General features: G+C 30.9%; 1 protein-coding gene across 2 annotated transcripts in view; it reads right to left on the bottom strand.

The window, feature by feature from the left end:
- The window catches only part of LOC145319131 (adenylate cyclase type 9-like), a 123893-nt gene that overhangs the window by 43187 nt on the left and 56575 nt on the right, over positions 1-24131 (bottom strand). For both annotated transcript variants that reach the window (XM_080160993.1, XM_080160994.1), the window contains exons 9-11: positions 17353-17399; positions 9124-9236; positions 7622-7703 (exon numbers count right to left, since the gene is read on the bottom strand). In XM_080160993.1, the coding sequence (XP_080017119.1) occupies positions 7622-7703; positions 9124-9236; positions 17353-17399 (242 nt within the window). The remainder of the gene's footprint in view (positions 1-7621; positions 7704-9123; positions 9237-17352; positions 17400-24131) is intronic.

The raw sequence follows: 24131 nt of genomic DNA, 5'->3' as shown, positions 1-24131 counted from the left end.
ATTGAGTTTAAGATGCAGAAAATAAAAATAAATTAGTACAGAAGATCTTTACTGACTGGAAACTCTAGTTAACTATTTCTACTACCTACAGCTTTCTAATGATACAGTTACACTGGAACATATAGCTTACTAATGATACAGTTACACTGGAACATAGATAACTATTTCTACTACCTACAGCTTACTAATGATACAGTTACACTGGAACATAGATAACTATTTCTACTACCTACAGCTTACTAATGATACAGTTACACTGGAACATAGATAACTATTTCTACTACCTACAGCTTAATAATGATACAGTTACACTGGAACATAGATAAGTATTTCTTCTACCTACAGCTTACTAATGATACAGTTACACTGGAACATTAATAAGTATTTCTACTACCTACAGCTTACTAATGATACAGTTACACTGGAACATAGATAAGTATTTCTACTACCTACAGCTTACTAATGATACAGTTACACTGGAACATAGATAAGTATTTCTACTACCTACAGCTTACTAATGATACAGTTACACTGGAACATAGATAACTATTTCTACTACCTACAGCTTACTAATGATACAGTTACACTGGAACATAGATAAGTATTTCTACTACCTACAGCTTACTAATGATACAGTTACACTGGAACATAGATAAGTATTTCTACTACCTACAGCTTACTAATGATACAGTTACACTGGAACATAGTTAACTATTTCTACTACCTACAGCTTACTAATGATACAGTTACACTGGAACATAGATAACTATTTCTACTACCTACAGCTTACTAATGATACAGTTACACTGGAACATAGTTAACTATTTCTACTACCTACAGCTTACTAATGATACAGTTACACTGGAACATAGATAACTATTTCTACTACCTACAGCTTACTAATGATACAGTTACACTGGAACATAGATAACTATTTCTACTACCTACAGCTTACTAATGATACAGTTACTCTGGAACATAGATAACTATTTCTACTACCTACAGCTTACTAATGATACAGTTACACTGGAACATAGATAACTATTTCTACTACCTACAGCTTACTAATGATACAGTTACACTGGAACATAGATAACTATTTCTACTACCTACAGCTTACTAATGATACAGTTACACTGGAACATAGATAACTATTTCTACTACCTACAGCTTAATAATGATACAGTTACACTGGAACATAGATAAGTATTTCTTCTACCTACAGCTTACTAATGATACAGTTACACTGGAACATTAATAAGTATTTCTACTACCTACAGCTTACTAATGATACAGTTACACTGGAACATAGATAACTATTTCTACTACCTACAGCTTACTAATGATACAGTTACACTGGAACATAGATAACTATTTCTACTACCTACAGCTTACTAATGATACAGTTACACTGGAACATAGATAACTATTTCTACTACCTACAGCTTACTAATGATACAGTTACACTGGAACATAGATAACTATTTCTACTACCTACAGCTTACTAATGATACAGTTACACTGGAACATAGATAACTATTTCTACTACCTACAGCTTAATAATGATACAGTTACACTGGAACATAGATAAGTATTTCTTCTACCTACAGCTTACTGATGATACAGTTACACTGGAACATAGATAACTATTTCTACTACCTACAGCTTACTAATGATACAGTTACACTGGAACATAGATAAGTATTTCTTCTACCTACAGCTTACTAATGATACAGTTACACTGGAACATAGATAACTATTTCTACTACCTACAGCTTACTAATGATACAGTTACACTGGAACATAGATAACTATTTCTACTACCTACAGCTTACTAATGATACAGTTACACTGGAACATAGATAACTATTTCTACTACCTACAGCTTAATAATGATACAGTTACACTGGAACATAGATAAGTATTTCTTCTACCTACAGCTTACTGATGATACAGTTACACTGGAACATTAATAAGTATTGGGGAAGAAACAAAACTGGTAAATTGGGATAAGATATAAAATCTTTAACTCTTTTTGAGACTAAACTTATCCTAAATCTGTATACCAGGATATGTGACTGTCCGTCTCTATGTCTGTCAGTCTGAGGGAAGGGGTTAAATAACCAAGGACCATGTGCCGACAACCAATAGTGTTGGGGATATTAACACAACCAAACCGCTACAAAAGAGAAGAAAGCAATTTGCTAGCAGACGAAAATGGTCCTCAATAGGGGGATTCGGGCAGTTGTCTAGTTATACATCTATATTCATAGATTTATTGTCCGAGTTACCTCACAAAAAGCTTGACAACTATGAAGCCTCTTATCGGAATTTTCGATATATTTTTAATCTGTTATCAGTTCCCCCGTCTTGAAAAGTTATTGGACACGCTCACAAAAAAAACATTTGACTTACCTACTTATTGCTTTAAAATACCAATATTTTAAGAACTAATGCATGTGACTGTTTGTTAACAGAGATTTTTGTTGTATAATATAAAAGATTACATTGCCAGATATCCGGCCGGATAGTTTCAATATCCGGTATCCGGTATAAACTTAGTTTTTAGTTTATGCTATCTATGCTTTATCCACAAACAAATGTTTATTTAGAGTTTTGTTCTCTGCTGAAAGAAACCATAATGGAAACAGTAATGAATGTTTTAAGAAGGTTTATTGTTTATACAAGAATTCCTACAGGAGAAGAAGAGCAAAACTTAAAGTACAACACGGGGCAGTTTGTCTGCCATTTTAAGTCTAAGTGTATATCTTTCTAATTTTCTGTTTGTTTGTTTGTAAGAAAAATGTTTTCTTTTTGTATGTATGTCAGTCTATCTTTTTTGTATATACATTTTGAAAATTGATTATATCTAATTGTAAATCTATATAGTTATTTTTTGTCTACATTTATATATTTTTGTATGATTTGACCTTTACAACAATTTCCTTTATTGATTATTTGGATCTGGTGCTGTTTACAGTCAAATGTTTCTGGGAAATTTTTTTAGAGACTTTCTTATGTCTCGTATAAAAATTTAAATAAAAACTGGCAGCTTGTAGGAGACGTTTAAATTTATAGTTTTTTTTAAAGGTAATTGATGCCAGGAATAATTTACCATGAACTTCACAAGTTATTTATTTGCAAATATACAAAAGGAACAATTTTTGCAAATTAAATAAATTAGAAATATTCTAATATTAATATTATGAGTTACTTAAAAACGAAGAATATCTATTTAATAAGAAGTTAGAAGAATAAAATAAACAGAAATACTACGCATGTAGAAAAAATTATATTTGATGTATAATGGATAAATTGACACAATGCAATGGAGCTAATTGATAAATTTCTAATAAAATTTTTAATAACCCCTTTTCAAAACTTTTGATGCGAGGATTTTCTATGATGCAACTATTACTCAACTTTTACAACTAACATGTTGTTAGTATGCTTGAATGCCTAATTATCAAGTGTATAATACCAACACATCCCCTAATTCCAGGCTCACTGAGGAGAGTGTCATTAACGAGGAGCTCCCATGAGACAGAGTTTCAAGTTATGCTCAAAAGTGGAGCTTGGGCTGGCCCTGTTAGCTATACAAAAAAGGTACTCGTCATACTCCAGAGGTAGATTCTTCAAAAAAAATTTGGATCGCTGCATCACTGTTGAGGTAAAATTGTTTTTGTGAAAAATCCTCCAAAATCACATAAAAAATCTACATAAATTCTATAAAATTATAGAAGGATTATTAACATAAGATTTTATTTAATTTTTGTAGATTTTTTTTTATGTGATTTTAAAGGATTTTTCACAAAAACATTGTGAATTACCAGCGATCTAAATTATGTTTAAAAATCCACCACAGGAGTTTTAGGTCCAAACCAGCTTATAACAATAACGAAATTAATTCGGTAAAAAAATCACGAAACCTATACGTGGTTTTCACCTTTCGTTGGGGGGCAAAATATAGTAAAATTGACGAACTCTTCATTTGCCCCCCAAATATTATTTAAGATTTATTTCACTTGTTACCTTATACCTGGGTCCCAACTCTAAGAAACTATGGCTAATCAAACAAAAAAAATGTATGGAGATTTTTTTGGTAACATTTTCAGAAGAAATTACTTATTTACTTTTTAATGAATGTTAATGTTATTGATATATTCGACCTTGTTATTTCTTACTATTAGATCCTATTTATAATTCATTGATTTCTTATGAATCCTGTTTTATAACGGATGTAGTTAAGTAAAATGGTCGGAATATTAGGGATATTAAAATTTAAAAATTGAGAGAATGAAAAAAACGATAAATTATGCAGTTAATAATAACAAAATTAAATGCTTAAAGTAACGGACGGACGTATCCTAATTACCGAAAATCTGTGTAACTATACTAGATATTGAAGCATTCGATGGAATTAGTTTATATGTAAAAGATAGTGCCCTTCATACAAACCATTTCATTTAAAAACTAAATATCAGTTTCCAATATCTTAGAAAAACAAAGTTTAAATCCAAAGAAATATATAAATATAAATATATGTATATAGCTGACCAAAATCAGGAAAGAGGGCGTTTTAAAGAAAAAGGTTTTTTTATATGTCTTGGGTTGTTTTTAACCGAATTTTTATGTTGTAGATAAAGTTAAGTTTATATGTCAAATGTAAATTAATTTGTATATTTAGGAAGCGATGAAAAAAACGATATGAAATAGGAAATAGGGCTAATGTCTGATATAGGTTACATATATAATATCTATATTGATTCAGATGTCTAGCGTTTGTCGCATCTACTGTTTGACATATCTAGTATTCGACGTATAGTTCCAAATTTACTTATAATTTTGTTTAGACTTATGCATTGATATTGTGCTTATCTAGTTCTGACAATCTACAAGTATTAATGTTCGTTTGTCCTACCGTTTCAGGGCTTCGCTTTAATGGATGTTGTCATCCTAGTTTCATAGTTATTGATAATTCTTATACAAGTAATCCTTATACATACTGGATAGAAATATATATTTAAATTCTAAGCATGTAAAGCTTAAAAAAGAAAAATGGTAAAACTTAGAAAGATTATCAAGTATTTATACAATGTTGTACGAAAATTTACAGCTATTTTGCAGGGATCTAAAGGGATGAGACAATGGCCAATAGATATGTGTATTCCATTCCAAAATGATAAACAAAATTACCACTTCTGTAGATGAAAATTAGTAGCTAAAAACACTCAACTAAATAAATCAACCAATCAAATTTACTGAAGCCCCCAAAGTTGTAAGCCTAGTAGAAGGAAAGCGTTTTTATAAACTATTTTAATAAACACCCCATTGTCCCCTCTCTATCTCTGACCATTTTGTGTCCATTTATAGAAAAAGTCTCTATGTACCGAAACATCTCGCTAACCGTAAACCAGTTAGGTTCTCTTCAACAGAGAAGTTTCATTAATTTTAAGTGAGGGTTGGGTGATTGATCCACTTACTCCCCCCCCCCCCCCCCCCACAAGAAAAATTGTAAACTCCAATCCTACCAAACATTTTTAAAAGGCCCCAAAGGCTTGTGACGAATCTACAAGTAAATTATTTTAATGGAGTGGGGACAAACACAATTTAAAAATGCCTAATTAAAAATACCTAGTTTTAAAAATAGCTAATATCAAAAATACCTACTATAAAAACGCCTAATTAGAAATATATAATTTTAAAAATGTCTAATGCTAAAAACGCTTAATTTAAATATACATAATTTAAGAATATCTAATTTTTTCACTAAAATACCTAAAATTCTTAATAACATAAATCAAATTGGCAAAGAAGTAAAAAATCATCCTTCCACCCTTAATAGTACTAGTGGCATCTGAAGGTGTGGGTTGGAATTTGACACATTCCATTTCTTTTAGTTTTAAAAAGTAAAAGTAATTACAAAATGTGTTGGAATTTTTTTTGTGAGGAGGAAGGTCAATCATCTTCAATTTTAATTTTAGTTTTAAAAGAAAAAAAAATAGAGAGGGAGGCGGGTGGAATTTCTTTCTAATGATGATTTTTCTTGGAATGGGGGGGGGGGGTGGTGTTTTATTTAAAGGCAACTTCTTTTGAGGGGTATAAAGTATAAGCCTTCCCAGGACCTATTAGAAGCTACATCGTAAGGCAGAACCATATCGGTTAAGCAGTTAGCTAGATCCTTTGGTACAGACAAGCTTACATATCTTATTTTAGTTTTTAGTAGAACATTTTTTTTTGAAGGGGGGAGTCGCCCAACACCCTATTTTTAATTTTAAAGGCGATTTCTCTTGAGAAGGTTTTACCTTCATCAAAAATAGTTATTGGTTTAGCGGTTAGCAAGATGCTATGATAAAGAGAGACACAGATCATGTTACTTTACTAAAAGGAAGTTAACAACACTTAGGATATGCTTAAGATTAGGTGTTTTTAAATTAGGAATTTTAAAATTAGGTATTTTTAAAGTTAGGTATTTTTAGTAGACATTTTTAAATTAGGTATTTCTAAATTAGGTGTTTTGTCCCCACTCCATTTTAATATATTGGTATCATATGCATATAGTAGGAATTATGCCTGTCTAATTTGAAATTATGAATTATGCCTGTCTAATATGAAATTATGAATTATGCCTGTCTAATATGAAATGACTGATCAGGTTCTCCTAACAACCGGCGTCTGGCGTAGTTTATTTTAAATAACATTGTTGTACTCTACAGGATTTTATCGTTAAAATATTCTTTTCTCTTTTAACTGAATGTTTTAAATATGCTTTTAAAATTATTTTGCTTTTATGTAGCAGCACTAGATTATCTTTTCATGAGAAAACTTTGAACCAAGGCAAATCAAAATGTTTTTACAATGTTTTATTAAATCTTAATTTATACATTCTCTTTCTTTTTTTCAATTTGTCAGTCTGTCTCTCTCTCTCTCTTTCTCACTCTTTGTAAAATTTATTTTTACCATAGCTATTTTTGGCGGCTGATGGCATGAAAAAAACAAGTTGCTGTTACCAAAATTGCACAGCTTAACGAACACAGTAATAGTGTCTGACTGATTATGACGTAACAAAAAAAATTAGCCAATGAGAGGCAACTATAAATTTTACCATTGGTCAATAACGGCCTCTCATTGGCTAATTGTTTTTTGTTACGTCATAATCAGTCAGACACTATTACTGTGTTCAGCTTAACTAGTGTTAAGCCTTGATAGTTGATAGATTATTTAGTTATTGAGCCTATAATATTTAGCTAATTTATAGATATTTTTTATGTTGTACTATAATCCCACCCAAATCAAAGAGAATCGGAAACAGCTAAAGAAATTTAGTTGTCGGCCAAACTTTTCATCAATTTTACAATTTTTATTTTAAATATTCTTATAATTTATAATCTTATTAATGTAAAATAAAATGAATCACTTGACTTTCAATTAACTAAAACACTAAAAAACCTTTTACACCTTATAATTTGTATGATTTATGATTTATAAGGGAGACTTCTAAAATTTACATAATAAGCAGAAATAAAGCTTTGCTACAACAATCTCGCTAAAAAAACTGCTAGAATGACAGACCAACAAACATGAGCATTTTGGAGGAAGCGTAGCCACTAAAAATTTTTACCTGTGTCATAATTAGAATCTGACAGCCGAGCACGTGGACACAGATATGCAGAGTTATTTGTACAAACATAGTCCAGTAGTCACTAGATAGATAGATAGATAGATAGATAAGCAAGATAAACAAGATAAACAAGATAAACATTCTGATTGATAGATAACTAGGATGAAAAATTCACAGATAAATGTGCGTATCCATATATAAAAATAAAGTAATAGAATGTGTATCTGTCTCTGTGTCTGTATAAAAGGATCTCGCGCTGGACTGATATGTTTCTCCTTTACAGTTAAGTTTTTCAGGTAAGAATTTTACCTCCAACTTTCCAAGAGAACTTTTCCCTGGAAATAAAGTTTCCCCTTCCAAAAAAAACTAATATCTTATTACTTTTTCTTTTCTAACTAAAATAAACAGTGGAAGGTTGACTCCCCCCTCCCTCCCTCGAGAGCTCCCTCAAGATTAATAAATAAATTTATAAAAAAATTGAGAAAAATTTAAATATATTAAATATATTTTTTCTTTTTCTGAACAATGTTTAATTGAATAAAAATCAATAATTTCTATAATTAAAGTGAAACGCAAAATAATTGATTTAGAAAAGAAAATTACGAGGGTTTAAAAATATCGATTAAAATATTATATAGATATAATAAAAAAAAACTATTCTGCATTTTGAGGCGCGACTGTCCGTCAATGGATTCATTTAATAATAAGGTATATTCTAGTAAGTAAGGCCGCTCAATTTATAATAGAGATTTCTGTGTTCATATTCATATCTTAAACTAGACAAACAAACATCTTACTATCATAATATATTGATTTAAGAATCCACCCCCCCCCCCTTTAGGATCATTGAACGAAAACGAAGTAGCAGGTTTCGTCGTAGCTTTTCTCCTATTTCAAGCCCTTGCGGGGCCTATTTTCTATCACTTCGGGGCATGTTACTAACATGTAACTAACCTAACATAAATTAACCTATCAAAAGCTCCTGTGAAAATATGACGAAACCCGCTACTTTTTTTCCATGGTCCAACTTAAAAAGCCAAAAAGAGAAAGCATTAAAAAATATCATGGATAGGTAAAAGCTAAATTTTATTCTCAAAACCCAAAACAAATAAAGGTAAAGGGTGATCAAAAAATGCGTAGATTTTTAAAATTCAAATTGCGCGGCTTGTCTTAATAGTAGAAAAATATTACGCATACCGTTAGAACTGTTATAAACTCTATTTTTTAGAAATATAAAAACGGTGCCTGTGCTACACATAATATATGAGCTAGGTGGTAAAACGTTCCAAATTTTACTCGCAAGTCAAGTTTTTAGTCAGTTGGGACAATTAACCACGTAGCTCCCTAACTATATGCAGCAGAGGAATCGTTCTTATATTTCCAAAAAATACACTTCATAGCGGTTCTAACAATATGCGTAACATTTTTCTACTATTAGTACAAGCCGCGCAATTTGAATTTTAAAAATCTACGCATTTTTTTTGCTCACCCTTTATATTTACCGTGGTGCTAGACGAGTGAGGGCAACTATTTCAAACAAGAAGGTGAAGGAGAAACCAACAATTATGGTTAGATAGAGGGGTAGCGGGATTACTGTGTATACCAACAATAATACCTAGATACATAGATAGATAGATTAATTAGAGAACCCCATAATAATGGTTAGATAGAGGGGTAGCGGGATTACTGTGTATACCAACAATAATACCTAGATACATAGATAGATAGATTAATTAGAGAACCCCATAATAATGGTTAGATAGAGGGGTAGCGGGATTACTGTGTATACCAACAATAGTACCTAGATACATAGATAGATAGATTAATTAGAGAACCCCATAATAATGGTTAGATAGAGGGGTAGCGGGATTACTGTGTATACCAACAATAGTACCTAGATACATAGATTAGATTAGATTTTAGATTAGATTTATTATTCTTGGGTGTACATACATAGAAAAAAAAACTACAATAATAAATGAATTAAATGAATATTATATACATTTATATATACAGAAAATTTTATTGATATAGTTAATTTATAAAAATATTTTCTTCCCAAATGGCAGTTTCCTAAAAAATAGGAGTATGCAGTAATGTGTATTCACACATTGTTTTCATACAGGCCATATAAATAAGACAAAAAAAAAGATAATAAGCAATAAATGAAATCATATTGGAGAGGAAAGAATGATAATAGGAAGGATTGATTAGGGCATACAAGTCTCACACCATTATTGCAATAATAGAAATTTAAAAAATTTTAAACAAATAAATTTTGATTAATTTATCAGATTTCAAACAATATTGAAAAGAAATATAAATTTATCTACATTCTTGACATAATGGGTTGTTACACACTAGAATTAAGCTTGATAACAAAGATTCTTTTAGATTTTTAATAAATTTTTTACTTGGTTGATTGTGGGTTAATAAATCATTATTACAATGGTTATTCCATAATTCTTGAAAATGATACTTAGGAAATCTTTCAATAGATTTAAACTTCGGCTTTTTAACATCAAACATATTTGAGTTTCTAAGATTTCTGGTATGTAATTGGTTACGGCGAAGCCATGTACCTTGAAAGGAACTTGGTAGCTTACTGTTTATAAAATCATACATAAATAATAATTTCAAATAATTAGCTGATTCATGTAAAGGAAGGACATTCATTTTTTTAAATAAAGGCATCGTGTGTGAGATGTGTTTCTTACTAAAAACAATTCTTATTGCCCTTTTTTGCAATTTAATTAATGGTTCCATAGTAGATTTAAGACCACAACTCCAGGCAGGTAAACAGTAAAGTAAATGACTATTTATAAGGGAATGAAAAAGCATTTTTTTGCTATCTAAATTCAGTATATGTTTAGCTCTATTTATAAGAAATAAGGAACTAAAAATTTTTTTACGTAAATGTTCTACATGATATTTAAAATTTAAAGAAGGATCTATAAATACACCTAGGAATTTAATTGCAGGAATATTGCTACTTGAATTGACATAATTTAAGATTTTTATTTTCTCAGGATCAAACTCATTTTCATTGTTAAAGTTTAGCTTAATATTAAGAGCATTCCAATCAATAGTATTTTCGTTTTTATTAAATATCATAATTTTAGTTTTATCAGGATTTAAGCTCATTTGATTACTCCTAAACCAATCAGATATCTTTTTAAGTTCATTGTTTAATTTCAGTTTTATCTCTGTAAAGTTTTTACCAGAAATTAAAAAATTACTGTCATCAGCAAATAATAGGGTAAATAAATCAGTACAGTTTTTAAGATCATTTATGTAGATTAAAAATAGAATTGGTCCTAAAATAGAGCCCTGTGGGACGCCTCTATCTATTTTCAGCTTTGTTGAGTCAGTGTTGTTTACATGTACAAATTGCTGTCTATTACTTAAATAATTTTTAAACCATTCAAGTTCAATGCCATTAATGCCAATTTTTGACAACTTTTTAATTAAAATATGGTGTGGAATTGTATCAAAACATTTTGCAAGATCACAGAAGACTCCAATTACAGTTTTATTATCGTTTTTTGCTTCGGCTATATAATTTAAGAGGTGTACCACAGGGTGTATTGTAGACTTTTTTGATTGAAATCCATACTGATGTTCAAAAATGATATTATTACTAATCAAATAACAAGAAAGTTGTTGATAAATGACTTTTTCTAAAACTTTTGAGAAAATAGCTAATAAACTTATTGGCCTATAGTTTGATGGATCAGCTTTTTCATTAGAATTATTCCCTTTTAACTTAAAAATAGGTATAACTTTTGCGATTTTTAATTCAGAAGGTATTTTTCCAGTTAAAATAGTTTGGTTAATGACATGAGAGAGAGGAAGAGCAATAACAGAAATTATTTTCTTTAAAAAAGAATTTGACAGGCCAAAAATGTCCATACTTTGTTTATTTCCCATTTTTTTAACAATATCTATAACTATATTTGGGTTTATTGTATGCATTTTAAAACTGGAATTATAATTAGGTATATAGCTACACGGATCAATGTTAGAAGGATTTATTTTAGATGATATCTTGCTTGCTACAGAAGTGAAGTGTTCATTCAATTTCTCAGAAATTTCTGCATTATCCAAATATATAGAATCATTAAACTTCAATTCATTGATACATGTTGCTTTATCTTTTGTTTTTCGGATTGCATCTCTAATAATATCCCAAGTTTTCCTCAAGTCAGATTTACATTTTTTTAGCTCATTACAATAATACAATTTTTTAGCTGTTTTTATTGCACGATTATAGACATTTCTATATCTATTATATATCCTAATATTTTCAGCAGTTGGTTCATTAATACTTAACGTTGACAATTCAAATTTTTTATCTCTACATCTCATTAAACCATCAGTCATAAATTTTTCAATTTTATGTATGTTCTTATTAATTCTTATCTTTTGTAAAGGAAAAGAAAGTTCATAAAATTCATTAAAAAGCTCATAAAATTTATTAAAGCAATGTTGGGGTTCCATACTGTTAGTTACATTTTCCCAATTAACATTTCTTAATAGATTGATAAACTCAGTAATTTTTTCTTCATTAATATTTCTTGTAAAAATAAAAGATTCTTTACTTGCTTTATATGAATAAGGTGTTATTGTGAAAATTGGAAAATGATCAGATATATCATTTAATAAAATTCCTGAATGAAAACTATTATCTTTTGCGTTAGTAAAAATTTGGTCAATACATGTTGCTGTTGTTCTAGAAATTCTTGTTGGTCTTGTTATCAAAGATAAAAAACCATTTGCAATGCAATTTTCAAGAAAATCATTTGTTTTTTCATGACAATAGTATTTTAGAATATCAAAATTAGAATCTGTGAAAATGTAAGAGGCACATTTAAAAGACATTAATTTACTTTGTAGGTTAGAAAAATTATCAATAAAAAAATCCATTTGTTGAGATTCTGTAAATCCAATTTTAGTAGTATTAGGCCGGTAGACATTACTTAAAACAAATTTCTCTCTGTTATATTCAAGTTGAATTGTGAGTGACTCAAATAAACCTTCTTCAAATGTTGACAATTCATTCAATATTTTGAATTTTAGATTTTTATGAATATAATAGGCTATCCCGCCGCCCCCTTTATTCTTTCTACACTTATAGATAAAGATATAATCATCTATTTTAAAAATATCTTGGTCATAGATAGTCCAGACTTCTTGCAATGATATTACATCTATTATGACTTTATTTTCTTTTAAATAATCTATATATTCTTTAAGCTGAATAAATTTACTATTGAGACTTTGTATGTTCCAAGAGAGAAATTTTAATGTTTTAAATTGTTTACATTTTTCAATAAATTGTTTGTTATTAAAGTATGCACATGATAAATCAATTTCATAATACGGATTTTCATAATTATTACCATTTAATGTAGAATCTTTATATCTAGATAAGAAATCATATTCAATATTATTTAAAATCTGACAGATACTGCCCACCCTATCGAAAATCATTACATAAATATAGTGTGAGACATATACATAAAAGGTATAATGAAGAAAGGAAGTTGGGGCTGTAAGGGGAAAATAGGGAGAAGTTTTTAATGAATGAAAGATATGGAAATTGGGTATAATTTAACATATAAACAAAGATCACTAACAAGGGTATAAAATTATATTTACATGAAGCAATTTTTAGTTGCGAAGCTACTCTATAATTAAAATATTGTAAAATATAATGTAAGAGGATAAAACTTAATCAAAGTATTACATATAATAGAATAATAATATTTATCTCTTAACAATATTTCTCAATTATTTGATTGGGTGTGATTTCAAACATTTTTACTTTAAATACTTTCTCACTCTTTTTAGTAATAAATTTGACAATTTTGCCATCTAAATGCCAAACTTTTTCAAATTTCTCAGATTGAATCAATTTTTGCATGACAGCATAACGGCGTTTAGTAAGATCAGCAGCAATACGATAGCTTTTTGTGCCTTTTTCACTATCAATTTTCCGAACCTTAGCAAAATTTTTGTTGGCAAGAATTAGATTTCGAAGGTTGCGGTTTTTGAAACGCACAAAAATAGGTGGGCACATATAATTACCACTCTTTGGGATGGGCAATACATGAGAACCCCATAATAATGGTTAGGTAGAGGGGTAGCGGGATTACTGTGTATACCAACAATAGTACCTAGATACATAGATAGATATAGTCCACATAGAATGAACAAAAGTTTATTTGTAAAACATCATGTTTCATGCATTAAGCAATCTTCAGTTACAATTTAATACTGACGATAATATAAGAATTAATAGATTTTTTCAATTAAATTTAGAGGATTTTAAAAAAATATTGAAATTACAAATAAACATAATTTTTAAAAAAAACTATCTTGAAACGGCAGTATCAGGTATCATTAGCAGCCAGGTGTTCAATCAGAAGGAACTTATCTCTGTGTCTGCACTTGCTGTTGATCTCAGACCTCTTGTTGAGCATGGTGACGTCATTGTTGAACATGATCTTCACCTTCTCTAGGTTGCAGAGTTTGCATGCACCGGAGCTAGGGTTGTAGGTTGGTGCTTGCTGCAGGATGGACCATCTAACATCAAAATTAGTTTGATTTCGTTTTAATGACCAAATGAAGGATGATAGGCTGGTTTTGTGCTCTGCATTGGCATTGTTAAAGGATGACTTGTGACCAGTAAATCTTTCTTTAAAAGTGTTACCAGTCAGGCCAATGTATGTGGCAGGTTTGACTGCATTGATGACTTCTGCTTTGTAGACCAAGGAAGACTTCAAGCACTGGCCTCCAACGGGACACACAGCTTGGCCACCACGGCAGTTGCACAATCTTGCAGGTTGAGTGTTTGCAGCAGCTGTATCTTTAAGTAAGAATTTGTTATGTCCAGCTATGATGGCTTTGATGCTAGGCATACAACAATAAGACACTTTAACTGTAGAACGGTTGAAGTACTGTTGAAGAGGTGTGTTCTTAAAATGTTTATCAATCAGTAGTAAGAATTTCCTTGCAACATTAGTTTTCACTGTTTGACAGAAAGGAGGGTTAAACCAAATAACCTTTCTTCTCCTGCACCTTGTAGTAGGATGACGTTGTTGGTTGGGTGAGTAGGTGAAGTCATCATTGTAGCCAGCTGAATTCAATGCATTTTTGAAAGGTGTTTTCTCAGCTTCAAAGATCTCTCTTGAACTTGAAAGTTTGGAAATTCTACTTGAAACCATTTTGGGAATTTCTTTCTTGATGTTAGCAGGATGGTTAGATTTCGAGTTTATGTAGCTGAGATCAGTATTTGGTTTCTTAAAAGGTCGAAAAGTGTTGGCTTTCAGGTCAAAAAAGGCATCCAAAAATTCGGTGCTTGTGATATTGCATTCTATTGTTACTTTCAGTCCTAAATCTTTAAAAAGTTGAAAAACTCGTTTTCTTACTTGTTCAACCTGTGGACCAGAACCATCAAGGACAGCAAGACCATCATCTCGGTACAGACCAATTTGAGGTTGTTCAATGATGTCACCCAGCTTACTAAGGATGTAGAGACCAACCAGTTCACAACATTCAGCACCATCAAAACTTCCCATGGTTATGTCAAAGTTTGATTGTGATTTTTTGATCCAAGGATCTTCATTCAGGTACAAAAATGATTTCCTAGTGTTTTGTAAAGCTTTGAGTTCCACAGATGTAAAATTATGGTACTGCTTTGACCAGTTGATAACAATATCAAAAAGTTCCTTGCTGATTGAAGGGTAAAAAGAGACAACATCAAATTTGAAAAATGTTAGCTTTGTCTTATTTCGTAGGCCACTGAACCATTCAATAACCTGATCAGAATTTTGCCAAAGGTTGAGATTTGTTGCTGTTTTAACTTTGCTGACTGCAGTTTCAAGGATCGTTTTACTGACTTTACCAACATTTGACTTAGCAGGATTGAGAAGTCTGTACTGCTTTCTGTCAGGAAAATTCGGTTTGTGATCTTTAACAGTTACAAAGGCTTCTTGTTTTATGTATTCATCAACCCTATCAGCTATACCCAACGTAGATGTAAGTTCAGCAGCTTCTTTATTTACATTGTCAACATCAGATTCGTCAGCTTTCTTGTATTCACTTGTCACATTGTTATGAAGAATTGTTTTGTATTCATTAATAGGTACTGTGTACAAGTTTCCAGTTTTATCAGATTCAATGATGATGTCTTTAGAATCTTTAATTGTTTTGATTGTTCTTTGTAAAGATGTTTGGAATTCATTGTTGACTTGCCTGAATTCAATTGATGTAATAAGCTTGTAAACATCTTCCTCAAAGGCTTTCAGCTCGTCCATCTGGGGAGCCCTGTTGGTAGTTTTGAATCCATAGTTGTTGTTGTTGTTGGTAGGTTTTTCTTTGACAGCAAATAGCTTCCATCTCATTCTTTGAATAAAACTTTCTACCTTGGCGATGATGATAGACTGATACTGCTTCTTGTTACCCAAGGGAATGTTCTTCAGGGAGTGGTTAAAATGAAACTTTTGCATTTTAGTTTCTATGCTTTGATTTTCCACGTAAAAAGATCTCAACTGTAAAACCAGGAGAATACTCACGTAATAGATGTATTTTAGATACATCAGCAACGGAGAAAATGCAGAGTTCTCGACACACTATTAGAACTAATAAGTATGGAGATATATATAGTCCACATAGAATGAACAAAAGTTTATTTGTAAAACATCATGTTTCATGCATTAAGCAATCTTCAGTTACAATTTAATACTGACGAATAAGATAGATAGATAGATATATTAGAGAACCCCATAATTATGGTTAGATAGAGGGGTAGCGGGATTACTGTGTATACCAACAATAGTACCTAGATACATAGATAGATAGATTAATTAGAGAACCCCATAATAATGGTTAGATAGAGGGGTAGCGGGATTACTGTGTATACCAACAATAATACCTAGATACATAGATAGATAGATTAATTAGAGAACCCCATAATAATGGTTAGATAGAGGGGTAGCGGGATTACTGTGTATACCAACAATAGTACCTAGATACATAGATAGATAGATTAATTAGAGAACCCCATAATAATGGTTAGATAGAGGGGTAGCGGGATTACTGTGTATACCAACAATAATACCTAGATACATAGATAGATAGATTAATTAGAGAACCCCATAATAATGGTTAGATAGAGGGGTAGCGGGATTACTGTGTATACCAACAATAATACCTAGATACATAGATAGATAGATTAATTAGAGAACCCCATAATAATGGTTAGATAGAGGGGTAGCGGGATTACTGTGTATACCAACAATAATACCTAGATACATAGATAGATAGATTAATTAGAGAACCCCATAATAATGGTTAGATAGAGGGGTAGCGGGATTACTGTGTATACCAACAATAATACCTAGATACATAGATAGATAGATTAATTAGAGAACCCCATAATAATGGTTAGATAGAGGGGTAGCGGGATTACTCTGTATACCAACAAAAATACCTATATACATAGATAGATAGATAGATAGATTTACAGATTCGGGAGATAGATAAAATTAGGAAGGAAAAACAAAAGTAAGGCCAAAAAATTTATAATAAAAATAGGAATAAACAATGATATAGATAGATAGAGAGAAAGAGAGAAGGCAAGGCAGAGAATGAAATGGATAAGAATTTATTTCATTTTCTAATATTCAATTATGTTTATAAAATTTAAAAAAAACACTACAACTAACCTCAACATATAAAGCAAACAATCCTGCCTCGCTAATATCAGTTGTACCTAAAACAGTCAAAGAATATAAATCTATTATGCCAATTTAATTTTTTTAAAATTTTACTCATTTTCTGTTTTGTCCCATTGAATCATTAATAGTCCTCTTTACTGGATGTAACTATTGATGTTTCTCTCTATTTTTAAATATATAAAAACAAGGATTAAATAATGAATATTTGAATATTTATGTGTGGAGCAGGGATAGGTAGCCCTACTTTTCTAGCTGGATCTTGATTCCAAAATTTAAACAATTATGGCAAGTTTAACAACGCTTTATTAACCTAATACCTTACTACTATAGCATCTGGGGGCTTAGCATTCTAAGGAGGAGGGGAGGTATAAGATAGCCTAAATTTTTCCTAAGATTTTCAATTTGAAAATGAATATCATAAAACCATCTAAGAACCTACGAGAAGCTTTCATAAAAAAGAGAACTCAATCAGTTCAATAGTTAAAGAAATTTTAACGACCAAACAGATATTTTACTATTTTATAAAAGAGGATATTTCGGCTCAGTAGCAGCTTTTTAAAATTAATATTTAAGCAGCAAAAACTACATAAATTATAACCGCATTGAAAAGCTGCTCTATTTTCAACAATCAATAACCGTTGTCGTGTAATATTTATTAACCTTCCGTAACGGCTGTCGAGCTCTGATTTTTAGTTGCATTAATACTCTCTAAAATTACATTTAATCTTCTTATAGTTATATTCATTAGAATATGCACTCAAATATCATCAGAAAAGTTCAGAAACACTGTATCCTTATACTAAAGTAACAGGATGTTTGTGTGTTTGTACTGAAGGATCTCGCTAACCGCTAAACCGATCGGGTTCTCCTTAACAGGGTAGCTTTTCATAGGTCCCGGGAAGGTTTATAACTATTTTGGTGGAGGGTACCACCACCCCCCCCCAAGAGAAATCAAATAAAATCGAAAAAAAACTAAATATTCCCGCCACATAGTGTCGCTAGCGTAGTGGCGCTGCGTAGAGACATGAATTTAACAGCTGATTTAACATAGACAAATTATTTCTCAAATTAGATATTTTAAATAAAATAAAAACATTTTAATGCCACTAGAGGCCTCTAGGGGCGTAGCCGCTAGTTATTATATATACTTAAACTATGGGAGGGAGGTGACAGTAAATTACACTGATTCGTTACAATCAGCAAATTAATTCCATTTGAAATTGCTGAAAATTTTGATATTCGGTTTATTATGCGTAAAACTTGTTTTTTTTTATCTAAAAGGAAGGGAAGTGGTAAGATGGGGGAAAGGAAGGAAAATTGTTCCGGGAAATTTTCACTTACAATTGCTTGTCAGAATCCGGGTTTCTGGTCCCTGGTTATAATGTAGATAATATTCTTTTGAAGTGCACTTTCACTATCCCTGCATATTCAAATGAGTTCCTTATAAATATGAAGATCCTTTCCAAGGATGCAAATTTAAGATACTTTAGATAACCCAGAAATTTTATTTAACAGTCCTTATAATAAAGTAAAAAAATCTCTGTCTGTATGTCAGTCTGTCTGTCTGTGTGTACCGAAGGATCTCGTTAACCACGGAAACAATATGGTTCTCCTTTACAGGATAGGCCCTGAGAAGGTTTTTAACTATTTTTTGGGAAGGTTCAACCACTTTACAAGGGCCTTCTAGAGGCCTTTAGGGGCGTAGCAGCTAGCAAATAAGTATAACATTTTGAAGTTAAAAATAGCAGGGTAGCTTTTTAATTCCATATAGCCTGGAAAAAAAAAAACTTTTTTTAGTGTTTATTACAAATTTCGGGTATAGTCCCTTTCGTGGCAACGCCTCTTAAGGGTCGATTCGTCGTATTTTCAAAATGGCTTTTTATAGGTTACTTTAGGTAATACTGGGTTAGATGATTGCCCCGCAGGGTTTGAGCCCTCCGCAGGGGCTAGAAATGGAGAAAAGCTACTGTGAAAATACAAAGAAACGCCCGTTAAGAGGCGTTGCCACGAAAGGGACTATACCACAAATTTCCATAATAAAAAATGTATGAAATATGCATAAAAAAGCGGAATGCAGTTATGTTAAACACATTTTTTCATTATGATGATGGTTTTGTATATGAAAATTCTTGAATGTTTTCAAGCAAACTCTTTAAAATAACTTGTTTATACATATGTAAATTTGCTTATAATCTTTACTAAAATACATATGAGATTCGATATTGGGAGCCAGAAAAATAAGGAGCCGACTCGCGGAATTTGTATGTATTATTATGTCTCTTATTTTAGTTTCTTTCACTTTTTAGTAAAACACAATAGATTAATTTTTTAGAAGCTTTTACTATTTAATGTAATAAAAAGTAAAAGTGTCGTGGTTACAACATGCTTTTAATATTAAAAATCGCCTTTGAAGACATGAATTGGCTCCCAAAATTCTGGGATTATATATGTAAATTTGCTTATAATCTTTACTATAATACATATGAGATTCGATATTGGGAGCCAGAAAAAAATAGGAGCCGACTTGCGAATTTTGTATGAAATAATATTAGAATAATTTTATGTGAATATGTAAGCCTAATCATAAATGTTATTAGAATGATGCTATGTTGATAATATGCCAGCCACGACCACTTTTATTTAAGGCTGTATAGCATACTAACGGCTAAGCCCTGAGATGTTTCTAGGGACACTTAAATGAAGCGAAGTCGATCCTCCACTTTTGTTTTAACAATAAAATTAATATTTAGTTTTTTTCAAGGGCCGTTTTCTATAAGCAGGCTGGAGGTACTCTTCCCAAAAATAGTTGTAACGCCTTACCAGGACCTAAAAGAAGCTTTACCGTAGAATAGAACCATTTCGGTTCAGCTGTTTCAAGATCTTAAGGTACAGGTACACAGATAAACATCCTGTTGCTTTCACATGAAACGTATAATTTTAACTAAGTTCATAAAAAATAGAATTTTGAGGTTATTTTTATGTTAAATGCACTCGTGAAGAATTTGATTAATTAGGATGATCTATTTTTTACTTTTACATATATAAAACTTTTCTATTTGCTCTTGGTTTTAGGGGTTTATACCTTTGGGATTCAATTTTTAATAAAAAAGACAATTATGTCTAAAAGTAACACTTACAAAAATGAATCTTATTGTCGATATTCTTTAAATGATACAATTTATACAACTACTAGCAGCTACGCCCATAGAGGTCCCTAAGAGAACTTAAGAGGGGGCGGGAAGAGGTACATTTCGACAACCCATATTTTTTATTATAGATTTAAAACGAAAAAGTAAAAAAAAATATTTTTGCTAGCGTTAAGATGAATCTTTATTTTCTTTTTTGCTATTTCAAATAGATGGTTTATTTTCTCAAATGACTTCACTGACCAGTGAACATCGATCTACTCCATATTTGAATTTGTCTGTCGCCCTGTCCTTAACAATGCAAAGTGGGTAAATAATACGTCAATAATAAGCTCCTGCTTTCAAAGTGTGAGTTAGAGTTTGACCGCCAGAAAACCTGTTGTGACCAGCGTGAGTTGAGTGTTTCAACAAACCAACAATATCATCAAGTTTTCTAGATAAGTTTTTTTTTATTATTATAATATATTAAACTATCTAGTTACCCTTTATATTCATTTTTAGCATTTGTCATTGTCTCTTTTTCCAATAAGTCATGGCACAGAACACCTTTGCTGAAATTGTTAATAATGGAACATTTAGGCCTAGGGCTAATTCAAAAAGGATTAGAGAGGGAAGTGATAGTGATTTTCAACCTCCTAGTGACATTGTTGAGAGGGCTATGATAAATTGGCAAAACGTCACGTCTACCATGGAAAGTTTAGAAAAAAAAGCAGATAATATGGGGTCTGACCAAGAAACAGCTAAAAGTTTAGTCAGCAAACTGTCGCCTATTTTGAATGATACAGCAGAACTGCTTATGCTTCTAGCCAGAAAGGTTGGGGGGCTAGAAAAAGCAGCTGACTCTACCAAGGCAACCTTGACCAAAAACGTAGTATGTGGGAATTTAGTAAGCTCTGTTGAAACTTCGGTTGCCTATAAAAAGTGCTGTGAAGACTTAAAGGCAACTGCCACTCAATGTAAGATTATTGATTTGGACTTTGGGGCAAGTCTAAAAGAGCACGGGGAAATTGTTAAAAAGGCTAAGGAATCTTTGGAAGAAATTGCTGAATTGAAAGATATCATCGCTAGAGCACAGATCATACCACTTGCTAAACAAACAACTTTGCGCAATGGTAAGAACACCATTCCTTTTATTGTTAAGACTAAAAGTAAGGAAGATAGGGCAATGGTAGTTAAAGAAGTAAGCAAAAGTGGTCTAAAAACCCCTTTTCATTGGCCTAAATCAATTGTTGACGATATTACAAAAATACGTGTTCAACTATCTAACTATAAGAATGAGAAAATTGACCTGACAGACAAACACATTCTTATTAGACCCAATACTGAAACTGGTAGATCTTTATTTATTTCCTATCGTGAAAAAGATTCTAATAAACCATGGATACATCTCCAAAATGTTAAAGTACCAGCAGATTCTAAACTTGTTTCACAATTTAAGCAACAGCCATGCTATTCTGAATACTTCAAGCTTTAAAAATACCTTTATTTCAATTGAATGTTTTTGTTTTTGCTATGGTTTGCATAGTTCTAGTTAGATTGAACAGAAGTTCTAATAAAATAAAGATTACTGTTTTTCAAACAATTTATCCCCTCTTTTTCTCTACCCCCCTACTAATTAATATGTATTCAAACCTCTATTTTGAAACATCTTCTAACAATTATACAAGGTTTAGTCTTATCTACAACAGATTAAATTCAGTTAATTTTTATTTAGTTACTTGCTCATCTTTTATTAAGATTTATAAATTTATGTTTAATGAATAATTTAAGTTTCGTTGAAAAGATTTATATTCAAAACGTTAATTCAACACAAGATGTTTCTTTACTTAAGGATATTAATTTTAGTTCTCTTAATTGCAATTCAATCAACATAAGCACTTACAATGTAGGTAAAGCATCATTAAACAAGTTTAAACTTAAGATTAACGCAATGATTAAAACTAAACCTGATATACTGTTCATTCAGGATATTAGATTAAATAATAAAGAAAGTATTTTTAGTAAAGAAGCACGTTTTAATATGGCTGGCAGTTATATATCTTATTGCAATAGTTCAAAGGCAGATAGGGGTGTAGCGATTTTAATCAAACAAACACTAAAATATGAAATAATTAAAAGCTTTTGTTCCACTGATGAAAATATTTTGATTCTAGATTTAAAAATTAATGAATGTAGAATTTCATTGATATCGTGCTATGGGCCAATTCAAAATAACAACAAAAATTTCTTTAAACAATTAAGGGAGAAAATAATGAGCATTGGAAATACATTTTACATAATTGCAGGGGATTTAAATGCAATACCTACAACTATTCAACCAGAACAAGGTCTCGAACACTTAGACTTGATAAATACAAATTCATTGCCAAATTTTGAACATTGTAAAGAACTTTCTTTGTGGATAGAAGAAAATTTTTGTGTGGACTTATTTAGATTGCTTCATCCGACTAAATTAGAATTTAGTTATGTTCCTTTTTCAAATACTAAAACAAACAGAAGTAGAATTGATCATGTTCTTATCAGTCCACAGCTTTCAACAATTTTTAACTCATGCAATTATGAGCCATTTAAAGCGTATATCTTTGACCACAAGCAAGTTTTTTTCAACACATATGAAAATATTTCTAAACGTGTATGTACAATAAATTCTTCTTTATTAGATATTGATGGATTGAGTGAGTACGTTAGAATCAAAGTCTACGAGATAGCTCTACAACACTGTGAAGTTCCTAACAAGTTTCATCTACGAGACATCATTTCTCAGATAAGTTTAGCATTTAGATTAAAGAATGACCTAAGTTTGACAGACTTTAAAAATGATAGACTAGTATTGTTCTGGATTGAACAAAAAGATAGGGCTATAAATTATCTCTTTGATTTACTTCCCCCTTTAAATGACTTGTATGAAATGCCTTTAAATATTAGTCATGATGCTTTCCTTGAAGTATTGTTAAATTGCATTAAAAATTCTATAATAAGCTTTCAATCAAACTTTCTTAAGAGCAGTAGAAAAATACAAAAAGATTTGTCTAAGTCATTAAATGCGTTGAAGTGTGGAAATGTCAAAGATGAAACTGTACTTAAGAAAATCATTGATATTGAAAACAGTCTATGTAAAATGGAGGATGAAGAAAATTATCGTAGGTTAGAGACTTCTGGGTATTTCCACATTTTAAATGCAGAAAAGGCTTCAAAAGCATTTAGTAGTTTGCTAAAAAACTCAAAAAAAGCTGACTCTATCTCACAAATTAAGAATGACTTAGGTGAATCTTTTACATGCGAGAAAGAAAGAAATGAGTTTTTAACAAATCACTTTAAAAATAAATTTGGTATAGCCTTTATTTCCAACTCTTCTCTCGTTGATTTTTTAGGCAATAATGTAAATCACCCAAAAATATTAGAACATAAATTAAATAACACAGATAGAGAAAAATTAGAGGCAGACATTTCTATTAATGAATTAAAAGAGTCACTTAAGTCAGCCAATTTAAATTCTAGTGTAGGACCAGATGGTATTCCTTATAGAATGTTGGTTAAGTTTTGGGACATTTTAAGCTTACCTTTACTACGAGGCTTTAAAGAAATGATTAATAAAAAACAGTTAAAAGGCATGCTAAGATG

This window comes from Acartia tonsa, chromosome 5, assembly GCF_053477335.1.
Source record: "Acartia tonsa isolate MP-2025a chromosome 5, ASM5347733v1, whole genome shotgun sequence".
Taxonomy (NCBI): domain Eukaryota; kingdom Metazoa; phylum Arthropoda; class Copepoda; order Calanoida; family Acartiidae; genus Acartia; species Acartia tonsa.
This window is presented reverse-complemented; position numbering and strand designations above follow the sequence as displayed.